This window comes from Astyanax mexicanus, chromosome 21, assembly GCF_023375975.1.
Source record: "Astyanax mexicanus isolate ESR-SI-001 chromosome 21, AstMex3_surface, whole genome shotgun sequence".
NCBI lineage: Eukaryota > Metazoa > Chordata > Actinopteri > Characiformes > Acestrorhamphidae > Astyanax > Astyanax mexicanus.
Window position 1 is genome coordinate 33,173,462 of NC_064428.1, and position 14,938 is coordinate 33,188,399.

The window sequence follows — 14,938 nt, forward strand, 5'->3', positions numbered from 1 at the left end:
TGTTATTTATTTTTGTTGTTTTTTCATGTTGTTTTTTTCATTTAGCTTCTCTTGTTGTCTCTGACTTTGGCCTTGCCCTTATTGTTTGTTTTTCAGTTTAGTATCTTCATCTATTTTTCTACTTTTCTATTTGTTTATTGGTGTATACCTCTTTAGCATTTACTGCTTGCTGTTACTTACAAAATACAGTTTTGGACAACTGTTCTATATCCTGTAATAAAGTCTTTTTCCGTTTTAATCTGTAGGTATCTGACTTCTCTCCAGTGCTGACAAATATTTATGGAAATACTTTGTAATTGAAGTTGCAGATTTTTTAAATGAACAGTTATTAATAATTACTCATTAATACTAATTTATTAAATGTGCATTAAATACACACACATTTGTGCAAATTCAATACATAATTACAAATTAACAATACTGCAAAAATCTAAATTCATAATGAATCTGTAATAAACACACTCGGTCTGGTCAATCCATAAAATGTCCCACTGGCCCCACCGTAACGGTTACACAGCGGTCACAACGGTTGTGTGTGTGTTTAAATAAACCAGTCCAGCTGTTCGCTGTGGAAATTCTGTTTAACGTGACAAGTGCTCGTTTGCACTCCTCCCTGCACCCCCTCACCTGTTCAGGGCAAGAGAGCGTTTTAGAAGGATCTGGCAACCTTCTAGGGCACTAGAGTCAAATACCAGGGCTGTGACCCAATTGGATTCCTATTTGCATTTTAGGGCACCACTGAGTATGACAGACATTTTTCTCAGGGTTGCCGTGAAGTAGTCGTACAGTGGAACTGTGTTGGTGTGTCTTTGCTATCGTAACGACGGGAAAAGTATGCCATGCACAACTCGAAGCGTGAAAAATGCATGTACTAATTCAACTAATCAGTGTGTCAACTGACATTTTCTTTAAGAGCCAGGTGCACTCTTACTTTGGTGGATTGCTATTTTATAGGTGCAGTTTTCTCAGCAGAGGAAACTGACTTTTTCATTCTGTGAAAGCATGAAAGCATCAATAAAAATGCTTCAAAATGAATTTTATTACAAATAAATCCTTTTACAAATAAATTTCTATTATTAATTCATATTAAAAGTAAAACTTTGTATAATGAAATATTAAAAGTAAATTTTATTATATTATTCTACGTTAAAAATTAAACTTACAATATTAACCTACATAAAATGTTCAACTTGTAACTTTACACTAAAAGTTTATTCCAAAAGTTAAGTTACATTAAAGTAAAACTTAAAACATAACTTACTTAAAAAGTTAATATTAAATTAGTGATAAAATGGAAAGTACATGCTTATTCAAACATTAAGCATGACACTGAATCCGTTTTTCTGATTTTGTTATTTATAGGTTTATATTTGAGTAAAATGAACATTGTTGTTTTATTCTATAAACATTTCGGACAACATTTCTCTTGAATTTCAAATAAAAGTATTTTAGTCATTTAGAGCATTTATTTGCATAAAATGAGAAATGGTTGAATAACAAAAAAGACGCAGAGCTTTCAGTCCTCAAATAATGCAAAGAAAACAAGTTCATATTCATAAAGTTTTAAGTGTTGGCATGTTCTCCTCCACAGGTCTTACACACTGCTTTTGGATAATGATGTCTTGTAATCATCTGTCTTCTGCTTGATTATATTACAAAGGTTTTAAGTGATCTCTTATTTTATTTTTAATAGGATTAATGTTCATATTCTTAAGTATTCCAGTATTTGTTTAGGTCAAATTTAATTTTAATTTCTTTAAAAAATAAGCTAGTTTGCTTAAGTTTAGTTGAGTTTAGTTTTAATTTTACCAGTAAAATTACACTAAACAGGTAATATTCTGATCCACATTGTAGAAAAATGAAGTTATGTATATAAACTGTATGATCTGTCAGAGTAAATCTAAATAAAGTACTGTATGAACTGCATTCTCCACAGATCCGTCTCTTTCAGTCAGAGTTCAGTAAGTTAGATTCCAGTGCAGCGTGTCTTCATGCTTCAGATACTGAACACACACCCGGGGGGCTACTCACCAGTTGTTGACCTGTAGGATGGTCAGGCCAGTATCCTGAGCCAGCTGCTTCTTCTGCTCCTCAGACGGGTACGGGTGCTGAAACACAAAAATAAAATCAAATTAAATCAAATAAAACGTCTCTTTTATATTAAAACCCTGTATTTCACTTTTTTTTTTCCTACAGCAGTGGTTTTAAAAATAGTCCTGGTGAAACTCGAGATTCTACATTTCCTCAGAGTCTGTTGTGAGCCGAGCTCAAACTGAAACCTGGACCATCTGGAATCCCTGAGGACCGACCTGAGAATCACTGCAGTTCATCACTTTAAATACCAGCTGTCCTTTACATCCTATCAACCTCTGAAGATTAACAGATCAATAAAAAAGCTCCAAAAAAGAATTTTATTACAAATAAATCACTTATCAAATTACATTTACATTATAAATTCATATTAAAAGGCAAACATAGTGTAATTGCTTATATTAAAAGCACATTTTATAATATTAACTTTAAAACATTAAAAGTTAAACTAAGAATATCAACTTACATAAAACTTACATAACATCACAGTCAGTGTTGGGCACATTCGGAACGGTAACCAGCCAGGCTAGGCTAAGCTAAAGCAAGCTATGCTAACCTAACCACAGTCCAGCCGGCTAGCTAAGCTAACCAACACCACCCAGCAAAACAGTTGTGGAACTACACCATCTGTATTAAAGCATGTTCATTATATATTTTTTGAGGGTCTTTTATTTTCCTTATTCATTTTATAAAAAAAAATAAAATCTACTGCTTAATCAATCTCAAATATTAAGCATGACACAATGAAAAAAATGATGAGTAAAATTTACTTAAAAAAAGTTTCGCAACTTTCTGCATTTTCTGCTTTTTTTAAGTAAATTTAATTTCAGATAAATTTAAGTAACTTCAACTCGGTTTCAAGACTTGTTACATAGAGTAAATAAGTGAACTGAAATAAATGAAGTAAAGTTTACTAAAAGAAAGGATTGATTCAGTAAAAATAAATGAAGTAAAGTTTAATAAAAGAAAGGATTGATTCAGTAAAAATAAATGAAGTAAAGTTTACTAAAAGAAAGGATTGATTCAGTAAAAATAAATGAAGTAAAGTTTAATAAAAGAAAGGATTGATTCAGTAAAAATAAATGAAGTAAAGTTTACTAAAAGAAAGGATTGATTCAGTAAAAATAAATGAAGTGAAGTTTAATAAAAGAAAGGATTGATTGAAGTTCAGTTCACTTATTTACTCTGTGTAACATTTAAGTCTTGAAACCGAGTTGAAGTTACTTAAATTTATCTGAAATTAAATTTACTTAAAAAAAACAAATGCAGAAAGTTGTAAGAGTTTTTTTAAAGTAAATTTTGTGCATAATGTTTTTCAGTGCAATGATTGTAAACAAAAACCTTCACATTTCTAAATCTCTTATTATTTGTACTGAGCTGAGTGCTGTGGTATGCGGTGTAGTGCAGTGTAGTGTATTGGGTTGTGTTTATGGTATCTACTGCTATATATAGTGTGAATGGGCCCCTCTCTAAAATTAGTGCTCAGTGATAGTGTCGTAAAAAAGAGAAAGAAAACAGGACAACAGGCAGAAAACCTCAGTGCTAATTTCATTATTTTTACACCGGGGAAACTCATTACGAGCGTTACGATACCGTAACCGAGGGCCACGCCCCCCGCCACCACCGGCCTCACTGTGTAAGCTCTGGGAAATAATAAAATATAGACCTGGGATTATAAACTACAGTAGCTGATCCTGGATCAGCTCCTGAACCACAGCTGGATCAGGAGACTCCAGCACTAAATCTGACTCCAGATCAGCTGAGGGAACAGCTCGACAGGCCGACACCTGCTGCTATTGCTCTTGTAGCAAATGGTGGGTGAGGTTTAGTGGTTTATAGCTGAACGAGTCGAGTTTGCTCCCTGGGTGTTGAAGAGGTAGGGCTGTGTGTGTGTGTGTGTGTGTGTGGGTGATTATCCTGTTTTCTGGGGTTGTAAAACGGTTAGTGCCCTAATTATCAGTAATTCTGAGGGAACGACCCTTAAATCGCCCCTAAAACGCACTCGACTGCTTCCAGGAGCTCTGAGAGCGTAGAGTTCGTATTAGAGTCACTTAATAATGTGTTTTAAAAATGATGATTTTCTTTGATTTTACCAAATTGAATATAATCAAGAGGAAGATGGATGATCACAAGCCATCAAACCAAACTGAACTGCTTGAATTTTTGCACCAGGAGTGATTAGCATAAATTTATCCAAAAGCAGTGTGTAAGACTGGTGGAGGAGAACATGATGCCAAGATGCATGAAAACTGTGATTAAAAACCAGGGTTATTCCACCAAATATTGATTTTTTAACTATTAAAACTTTATGAATATGAACTTGTTTTCTTTGCATTATTTGAGGTCTGAAAGCTCTGCATCTTTTTTCTTATTTCAGCCATTTCTCATTTTCTGCAAATAAAAGCTCTATATAACAATATTTTTATTTGGAATTTGGAATAAATGTTGTCTGTAGTTTATAGAATAAAACAACAATGTTCATTTTACTCAAATATAAACCTATAAATAGCAAAATCAGAGAAACTGGTTCAGAAACTGAAGTGATCTCTTCATTCTTTTTCAGAGCTGTATATAAATAAAATCAAATAAATCCTGTCTAAAAACAAATAAACCTTCTTACCTCTAAATGTTAGCTTGGATAACTTTAGTACCATTGGTAAAATTGGGATACTGTGTTAATTTTGGTAAATTAGATTACTTTAAGATTTTTTGTAAATGTAATTATTTACAAATTATTTTAATTATTTTAATTATTTAAAAATGATATAATTTGATTACTTTAGTAACTTTGGGGAATTGGATTATTTTAGTAACTTTGGTAAACTGGTTACTTTGGTAACTTCTGTAACTCTTAGTAACTTTGGTAAACTGATTACTTTAGTAACTTTCATAAATTATTACTTTAGTAACTTTGGTAAATTGATTACTTTAGTAACTTTTGTAAACCTTAGTAATTTTGGTCAGCTTAATTACTTTAGTAACTTTGTTGAACTAATTACTTTAGTAACTGTTATAAACCTTAGTAACCTTAGTAAACCTTAGTAACTTCAGTAACCTTTAGTAACTTTGGTAAACTGATTACAAAAAAATGCCCCTTCAAACGACCCCCCCCCCCCCCTTCATCTCCACACAGTTTTAACCCATTTACCTTACTGACACTAATAGAGTCTCCTTCATTGCTTCCAAATGTCTCAGCACTTCAAAGAGAAGCTGGTAAACTGATTACTTTAGTAACTTTGGTAAACTGATTACTTTAGTAACTTTGGTAAACTGATTACTTTAGTAACTTTGGTAAACTGATTACTTTAGTAACTTTGGTAAACTGATTACTTTAGTAACTTTGGTAAACTGATTACTTTAGTAACTTTGGTAAACTGATTACTTTAGTAACTTTGGTAAACTAATTACTTTAGTAACTTTGGTAAACTAATTACTTTAGTAACTTTGGTAAACTGATTACTTTAGTAACTTTGGTAAACTGATTACTTTAGTAACTTTGGTAAACTAATTACTTTAGTAACTTTGGTAAACTGATTACTTTAGTAACTTTGGTAAACTGATTACTTTAGTAACTTTGGTAAACTGATTACTTTAGTAACTTTGGTAAACTGATTACTTTAGTAACTTTGGTAAACTGATTACTTTAGTAACTTTTGTAAACTGATTACTTTAGTAACTTTGGTAAACTGATTACTTTAGTAACTTTGGTAAACTAATTACTTTAGTAACTTTGGTAAACTGATTACTTTAGTAACTTTGGTAAACTAATTACTTTAGTAACTTTGGTAAACTGATTACTTTAGTAACTTTGGTAAACTGATTACTTTAGTAACTTTGGTAAACTGATTACTTTAGTAACTTTGGTAAACTAATTACTTTAGTAACTTTGGTAAACTGATTACTTTAGTAACTTTGGTAAACTGATTACTTTAGTAACTTTGGTAAACTGATTACTTTAGTAACTTTGGTAAACTGATTACTTTAGTAACTTTGGTAAACTAATTACTTTAGTAACTTTGGTAAACTAATTACTTTAGTAACTTTGGTAAACTGATTACTTTAGTAACTTTAGTAAACTAATTACTTTAGTAACTTTGGTAAACTAATTACTTTAGTAACTTTGGTAAACTGATTACTTTAGTAACTTTGGTAAACTAATTACTTTAGTAACTTTGGTAAACTGATTACTTTAGTAACTTTGGTAAACTGATTACTTTAGTAACTTTGGTAAACTGATTACTTTAGTAACTTTGGTAAACTGATTACTTTAGTAACTTTGGTAAACTGATTACTTTAGTAACTTTGGTAAACTGATTACTTTAGTAACTTTGGTAAACTGATTACTTTAGTAACTTTGGTAAACTGATTACTTTAGTAACTTTGGTAAACTGATTACTTTAGTAACTTTGGTAAACTAATTACTTTAGTAACTTTGGTAAACTAATTACTTTAGTAACTTTGGTAAACTAATTACTTTAGTAACTTTGGTAAACTAATTACTTTAGTAACTTTGGTAAACTGATTACTTTAGTAACTTTGGTAAACTAATTACTTTAGTAACTTTGGTAAACTGATTACTTTAGTAACTTTGGTAAACTAATTACTTTAGTAACTTTGGTAAACTGATTACTTTAGTAACTTTGGTAAACTAATTACTTTAGTAACTTTGGTAAACTGATTACTTTAGTAACTTTGGTAAACTAATTACTTTAGTAACTTTGGTAAACTAATTACTTTAGTAACTTTGGTAAACTGATTACTTTAGTAACTTTGGTAAACTAATTACTTTAGTAACTTTGGTAAACTAATTACTTTAGTAACTTTGGTAAACTGATTACTTTAGTAACTTTGGTAAACTGATTACTTTAGTAACTTTGGTAAACTAATTACTTTAGTAACTTTGGTAAACTGATTACTTTAGTAACTTTGGTAAACTGATTACTTTAGTAACTTTGGTAAAATGATTACTTTAGTAACTTTGGTAAACTGATTACTTTAGTAACTTTGGTAAAATGATTACTTTAGTAACTTTTGTAAACCTTAGTAATTTCAGTCGGCTGAATTACTTTCTTAATTAATTCCTTTGGTAATTTCCTATTAAGGAATGTGACTAAGCAAAAAGTATTTTACAAAAAATACTATTTATATTAAATTGTGAATGAATAGCTTATTTAACTCTAGGAAACCATCAATTAAGCGACAGTTGAGTAAAAAATTGTTAGTTTGAATGTTTTTATAGATTATAGTTTATCGTGTATAATTAAGTTAGTGAGTTTGTAATTAATTGTAAGGAGATAACTGGAATGCTTTAGTTGAAAGTAGAAATACTGTAGTATTTTTTAGATTAATTGTTTGAGTAATTTAATTGTTTAGTGTGATTAGATGGCTGTAGTGTGTACTGTAGTGAGTTTTGCTTTTTCGGACAGTTCTCTCTCTCTCTCTCTCTCTCTCTCTCTCTCTCTCTCTCTCTCTCTCTCTCTCTCTGTCTCTCTCTCTCTCTCTCTCTGTGTCTTTTCTCTTCAGTGATCTCCCCTCACCACCTCAAAGAGAGGGAGGGGGGGGGGGGTGGACCCAGCAGTCATGATGGATCACCTCTCCTCTCTTTCATTCTCTCCTTCATTTTTCTTTACCTTCATCCACCCGTTTTTTTCCCCCTCGCACAGTGACGGAAATTCCCTGTGGCTTTTCGCAGGGCCCCGGGGTCCCCCCGCCAGCCTGTCAGCTCCGTAATGGATGATGTTTTGATAACAGTGAGTTCGACCCTGGACAGATTGGGACGGGGGGGGGCGGGGGGACATTTTCGGGGGGGAGGAGGGGCAAAAATCTGTACCCACACAACATGCCTCGCAATGGGTGAAAGGAAAAAGGGGAAAACTAAACTTCAACTACAACCCCCCCCCACCCCCCCCCCCCCCCCGCCCACTACCATCACCACCACCATTACTATACAACCACCACTGGCCTCCCTTTATGAAAAAAAATGCCCCTTCAAACGACCCCCCCCCCCCTCATCTCCACACAGTTTTAACCCATTTACCTTACTGACACTAATAGAGTCTCCTTCATTGCTTCCAAATGTCTCAGCACTTCAAAGAGAAGCTCTGAGAAAGGGGGCGGAGTCTGTGCTGGTTCTGCTGGAGTCGAACCCTCAGTACTGTGACGAAGTGCAGAAAATATCTTTAATCTTAAATATCTTTAAAAAGAAAAACATCCAAACGAACTCCATTCATAACTCATAATTTATATATTTGTAATAACATAATCAATTACATAATGCAATTAGTTGCATAATTCATAATCATGAATCATGCTTAGATATGCTAGTTAAAAAATACTGCCTTATTCTAGCATCAAAAAAACAAAAGAAGCAGAGTTTCTGAATCAGTTTCTCTGATTGTGCTATTTATAGGTTTATGTTTTAGTAAAATGAACATTGTTGTTTTATTCTATAAACTACAGACAACATTTCTCCCAAATTCCACACAAAAATATTTAATATATTTTATATATTAATATTCATATATTGGCTGAAATAACAAAAAAAAGATGCAGAGCTTTCAGACCTCAAATAATGCAAAGAAAACAAGTTTATATACATAAAGTTTTTAAGAGTTCAGAAATCAATATTTGGTGGAATAACCCTGGTTTTTAATCACAGTTTTCATGCATCTTGTCATCATGTTCTCCACCACCAGTCTTACACACTGCTTTTGGATAACTTTATGCTAATCACTCCTGGTGCAAAAATTCAAGCAGTTCAGTTTGGTTTAATGGGTTGTGATTATATTATTGTGGGATTATATTCCAGAGGTAACCGTTTAGAAATCTGTATTACTTTGGTAACTAAGCTAAATTTTATCATTTCAGTAACTTTGGAAAGTAAATTTTAGTATTTTTAGAAAGTTGGATTTCTTCAGCACATTTTAAATATTGCAATAAAGTATTAAAACCTAATTAGGAATACAATAATAATAAATTTTAATTATTACAATGTATCTATGTAATTACATAACTATTACAATAGTTTTTTAGTTAGTTGTATTTATATGATTTTTGACCATATCATCTACAAATAGCCCAACATTATCTGCATAAAAACTACTCATAGTATCAGCTCTACTTCCTGCCCTGCCTCTAAACCCATACATCACCCAGACTACCCCTACCATACATTTTTTAGCCTTTTTTAAATTTGAGCTGAGGGTGGAGTCAGCAAAAATCAGGGGTTTAGTGCCCTTATATTATATGGTAACACCTACTCGGGAATACAATAATATGTTGTGCAAATTCATAACTTCGATTAAATTTGATTATTTAGCTTTTTTTTTTTTTTTTACTTTGAATTGCTTTAGTAACATTGTGCAGTTTCATAGCTACTTGAGTTACTTTTGGAAAGTTAGATTAGTTTAGTAAAAACTAATAAAAAAGATTTAAAGTTACTTTTGTAACATTGGTAACCATGACACTATAAAATTTTTTTTAAAAACTAACTGGTAAATTAGATACAGTTAGATCACAATCTAACATACACAAATACAAATTCTAAAATAAGTTTGATTACTCTGGTAACTTTAGCCCTATACGAACATGATTAATTTCTCAGGGGGGCATCTGTGAAAAATATTTCACACTTCTACTCAGTGATAAAACTCCTGCAACCGGACTGCAATAAAAAAAAAGGAGGACCAGCGTTCAGTAGCTCCTCCATTTCCACTCGCTGTTGTGTTTTTACATGGATCTCCATGGAAACGCGCACTCAATGTGTACAATAATTACAGTGCATGACAGTGGACAAACAGCTATTTTCTGTGATTTTTTGTGAGATGTGCATCTGGACGGGACTAAAATTACTGGAGGAGCACAAACAACAGTAGATAATTTAGCCTGTAATTTTTTTTCAGAGAAGATCTGAGAAAAACACATACATGATCGTTCTGGACAGGAATAAAATCACTGAGGACCCCCATAAAAGAGAAAATGACCCCAGAATCCCATGAGAAAATAATCCCCTATGGATAGGGCTTTAGAAAAGTTTTTTTTTAATCAGACATAATTTTGATAATATGTGCTAATATTAACTATTACTATAACTATTTTTTTAATTATTTGTTTTTATATAAATATATTTTTCCAGATTGTGGGATTAATAACAGATTATTTCATTTTATCTTATCTTATTTTACCAGTCATATTATTAAAGCTAAATAACACAGAATAATCACAGAGCTTCAGTACACAGAAAAAAGAGCAGCAAATAGAAATTCAGCTTATTTATAGAGAAGAAATAGCTGCTTTCTTCTGCGGACGATAAAGAGGCAATCAAAGATTGTTATTTTTGTCCCCAGCAGTCATAAAAAGGACAAGCGTGGCAGTCTCTGTGCTTAATGTTCTCTGCTAAGCGTGTGTGTGTGTGTGTGTGTGTGTGTGTGTAGCATGTGTGTAACACTGCAAATCTGTTAATTAGCCTGGCGCCTATGATTCTGACAGCCACCCCAAAGATGAAATTAAGGAATAATCAGCAGGCGTAGGTCGAGAAGATTAAATTTATAAACATCAGGGTGAAGAGAAGAAGTGTACACAGAGAGATCGGGGGGAGGGAGGGAGGGTGGGAGCGAGTGATGAATTACATTTTTCTTTTCATATTTCAGATCTTGTGACATCAAAGGGATCTCGAGGAATGGGCTGTAATGGGTTTACTGGGACGCGAGCGCTTCTTGTTGCTCAACAGGACGAGACATGAGCGAGCTGAGTGGTGTCCTCTGCTGACCTTCTGACCCGAAATACCATTCTGAGGGTCGGAGAAAGTTTTCCTAATCTGTTCTAGATTTATCATTTCAATTGTAACTTTTATTATAACTTTTTCTTGGTCCATTTTTGTGAAGTTCAGGCGCAATCTAAAGAACTCTCAGGACCAATTACTGTATATCGATCTTTAAGCGAGCTAAAGCAACCAGCGTGTCTTTGCTATCATAACGACGGGAAAAGTACACCTTGCACAGCTTGAAACATGCAAAAGGCTTGTACTAATTCTCTTAATTAATCATGGGTGTGGTTAATTTTGGGCTTTATGTGAAATAAACCAATCAGTGGGTAAATCGCCTCACATTCCCTTTAAGAGCCAGATGTGCTCTGACTTTGGCGGATTACTATTTTAGAGGTGCAGCTACCTGGACTAGAGCATAGGGTCGAGTAAGTCAGGCTCAAGAAATTAGTCTGTTATTAGTTTATAACTTTAAACTTTTTGTTGGTCTAATTTTGTGAAGTTTAGGCGCAGTCTGAAGAACTTTTAGGACCTGTTACTGTATCTTAAGGTGAGCTGTCAACCAGTGTGTCTTTGCTATCGTAACGACAGGTAAAGTACACCTTATGCAGCTCAAAAACATGCAAAAGGCATGTACTAACTCTCTTAAATAATTATGGGTGTGGTTAATTTTGGGCTTAATGTGAAATAAACCAATCAGTGGGTAAATTGCCTCACATTTACTTTAAAACCCAGGTGTTCTCTGACTTTGGTGGATTGCTATTTTAGAGGTGCAGCTACCTGGACTAGAGCTTAGGGTCGAGTCAGGCTCAAGAAAATAGTCTGTTATACGTTTATAACTTTAAACTTTTTGTTGGTCCATTTTTGTAAAGTTCAGGGGCAATCTAAATAACTCTCAGGACCCATTACTGTATGTCGATCTTTAGGCGAGCTAAAGCAACCAGTGTGTCTTTGCTATCGTATCGACGGGAAAAGTACACAGTACACGGCTCAAAACATGCAAAAGGCATGTACAAATTCTCTTAAATAATCATGGGTGTGGTTAATTTTGGGCTTAATGTGAAATAAACCAATCAGTGTGTAAATCACCTCACATTCCCTTTAAGACCCAGGTGTGTCTGACTTTGGCGGATTGCTATTTCAGAGGTGCAGCTACCTGGACTAGAGCTTAGGGTTGAGTAAGTCAGGCTCAAAAAAATAGTCTGTTATACGTTTATAACTTTAAACTTTTTGTTGGTCCATTTTTGTGAAGTTCAGGCACAATCTAAAGAACTCTCAGGACCTATTACTGTATATCGATCTTTAGGCGAGCTAAAGCAACCAGTGTGTCTTTGCTATCGTAACGACGGGAAAAGTACACCTTGCACAGCTTGAAACGTGCAAAAGGCTTGTAATAATTCTCTTAAATAATCATGGGTGTGGTTAATTTTGGGCCTAATGTGAAATAAAAAATCTGTGTGTAAAATGCCTCACTTTCCCTTTAAGAGCCAGGTGTGCTCTGATTTTGGCGGATTGCTATTTCAGAGGTGCAGCTACCTGGACTAGAGCTTAGGGTCGAGTCAGGCTTAGGAAAATAGTCTGTTATACGATTGTAAGTTTATACCAACTTTTTTTTGTTGGTCCATTTTTGTAAAGTTCAGGCGCAATATACAGAACTCTCAGCACCTATAACTGTATATCGATCTTTAGGCGAGCTAAAGCAACCAGTTTGTCTTTGCTATCGTAACGACAGGAAAAGTACACCTTGTGCAGCTCAAAAACATGCAAAAGGCATGTACTAATTCTCTTGATTTTTCATGAGTGTGTTTTGGGTTTAATGTGAAATAAACCAATCAGTGTGTCAATCGCCTCACATTCCCTTTAAGAGCCAGGTGTGCTGTGCTCTGATTTTGGCGGATTGCTATTTCAGGGATGCAGCTACCTGGACTAGAGCTTAGGGTCGAGTCAGGCTCAAGAAAATAGTCTGTGACGTAGGTGTCAATTTTTTTATGCTATTTTTAATGTATATAAAGCTATGATGTGATAATCACAAGTATAGCAATGTAACAAATCAAACTGTGCTAGAAAGTTTGAACGTTATAATCATCTTTTGTCTGCATTATTTACTTGACTTGCAGCGCTGTGTTTAGCTGTTCTTAATAAACATTGTTCTTAAATAACAGGTCTATGCTTCTTCAGTGTTGCAATGTAAATTAACATCATTCTGAACCGATTTCCTTCATTCAAACAGCACAAAAATATCGTTAAAAATCTCAGTTTTAACACTCTACTTACAAAGAAAATGTCGGGGTTTAAATAAAAAATAGAGAGAGAGAAAAAGGTGGAGCGAAAGAGAGGTAGAGAAAAGAAGAGAGAGACTTATAATACCAAATTTTGAACGCCAGTTAAAGTTATGAAGCTCCCTTTTACTGCCGTTTTACTAAGTATTCACTGTTTATTAAGCATTAATTAACATTTATATCTATTTTATAAACTAACTATAACTTTAAAATTTATATAACCGGTTTATACTTGTTATAATGTTACTAGCCTATAACATATAAAAACTATTGCTTTAATTTAGTTAGTTAGTTTTAGTAATCTCTGACAATATATAGACATATTTAATATGTGTTCTATGACACTGTAGCCTGTGTATGATTCATTGTTAGTTATAAAATAACTAAGTAACTAAAAATAAATCGTTTAGCCTGGTTTATTATTTAATTTTAAGAAGATCAGGCAGTTTTCCTCGTGGGAAAGCAGCCAAGCGTCGCTACAGTAGACATGCGGTCGCCTCGAAGAGCGGAATACACACGAGAACACACACAGGCGGTAATACGGGCTGGGTAATTAGCGTGTAATTTGCCACCCTCCTGTTAGCAGATGTGTAGCAGAATGTGCTAAGCCCCCAGCAGCACTGAGGCCAAACAGCAGCAGCAGCAGTGTTCAGCGCTCAGGTCTTATCTCAGCACTGAAACTCACCGGCAGCTGTTTCACACTTCTGCGGTGATTAACTCTCAGATATGTGCAGGAGTTAATGCGATACGTGATAAATTACATTCACATTACATTTAGAATTTACACTGAATTTACAAAACCTGAAATTCAGAATTCGGTCTGAATAAAGCCTTTAATGCCTTTTTTAAAATAAAAATTAAAAGTTAAATATTGGTGCCTACTGTGAGATGCTGGAACAGCCACGCTCGCATGATGTTGGTTGCCACTTTGGGGAAAATCCCTCGTTTTTTGTTGTTCCTACGGTCTTTGTCCATGTCATCATCATCTCCGGTGCTCGGAGAAGCAGCACTGTGGTCCAGGAGGTCTCCTGAGAGCAATCAGCCAAAATTAACCTTCTACCAATGCACAAACAGACACAAACTGATTATAACAGCATTATAAACTAGTTATAACTACTTTATAAGACATAAATAAAGGTTTATTCACGCTTAATAAATGGCAGGAGGTTTGCATGAGGCACACAGGAAACACAGTAAATATGCCTAAATAAACCTTTCATAAATGCACATAAAGATTATTACTATTATACATTTATTTTTATGTGTTATAGGCTGCAAAAATCAAAGTTCTAATTAGCTTATAAGATAGAAATAAAAGATAATGAATGCTTAATAAACTGTGAAGACTTTAAACCCTTTACTGCCGTTCAAATAAGAACACCTCCTGACTTTTTTCTACCTCTTTTTCTCAACCTCTCTCTCGCTCCAGGCCTCTCTCTTTTTCTCTGCCTCCCACTCTTCCTCTCGCTCTCTCTCTTTCTCTATTAACTTTCTCTCTCTCTCTTTCTTTCTCTACCTCTTTCCCTTTTTCTTCCTCTCTTTCTCTCTAACTTTCTCTACATCTCTCTCTCTCTTTCTTTCTTTCTTTCTTTCTCTTTCTCTACCTCTCCCTCTCTACCTCTCTCCCTCTCTCTCTTTTTTCTCTCTCTACTCCTTTCTTGCTCCACCCCTCTCTGTTTTCCTCCCTCTACTTCTATTTCTCTCTACCTCTTTCTCTCTAGCTCAATCTACATACCTCTTTCTTTCTTTCTTTCTTCTGCCTCTGTCTCTCTATTTCTCTCCCTCTCTCTGCATCTCTCTCTCTTTC

General features: G+C 34.0%; 1 protein-coding gene across 3 annotated transcripts in view; it reads right to left on the minus strand.

Annotated features, from left to right (window-relative positions):
- meis1a (Meis homeobox 1 a) overlaps positions 1 to 14,938 on the minus strand; it is a 49,422-nt gene that overhangs the window by 14,246 nt on the left and 20,238 nt on the right. For all 3 annotated transcript variants that reach the window (XR_007427943.1, XM_022674570.2, XM_022674572.2), the window contains exons 8-9: positions 14,014 to 14,159; positions 2,032 to 2,108 (exon numbers count right to left, since the gene is read on the minus strand). Coding sequence is in view for 2 of the 3 variants with exons in the window: in XM_022674570.2 (XP_022530291.2) it covers positions 2,032 to 2,108; positions 14,014 to 14,159 (223 nt within the window). In the remaining variant the exon portion in view is untranslated. The remainder of the gene's footprint in view (positions 1 to 2,031; positions 2,109 to 14,013; positions 14,160 to 14,938) is intronic.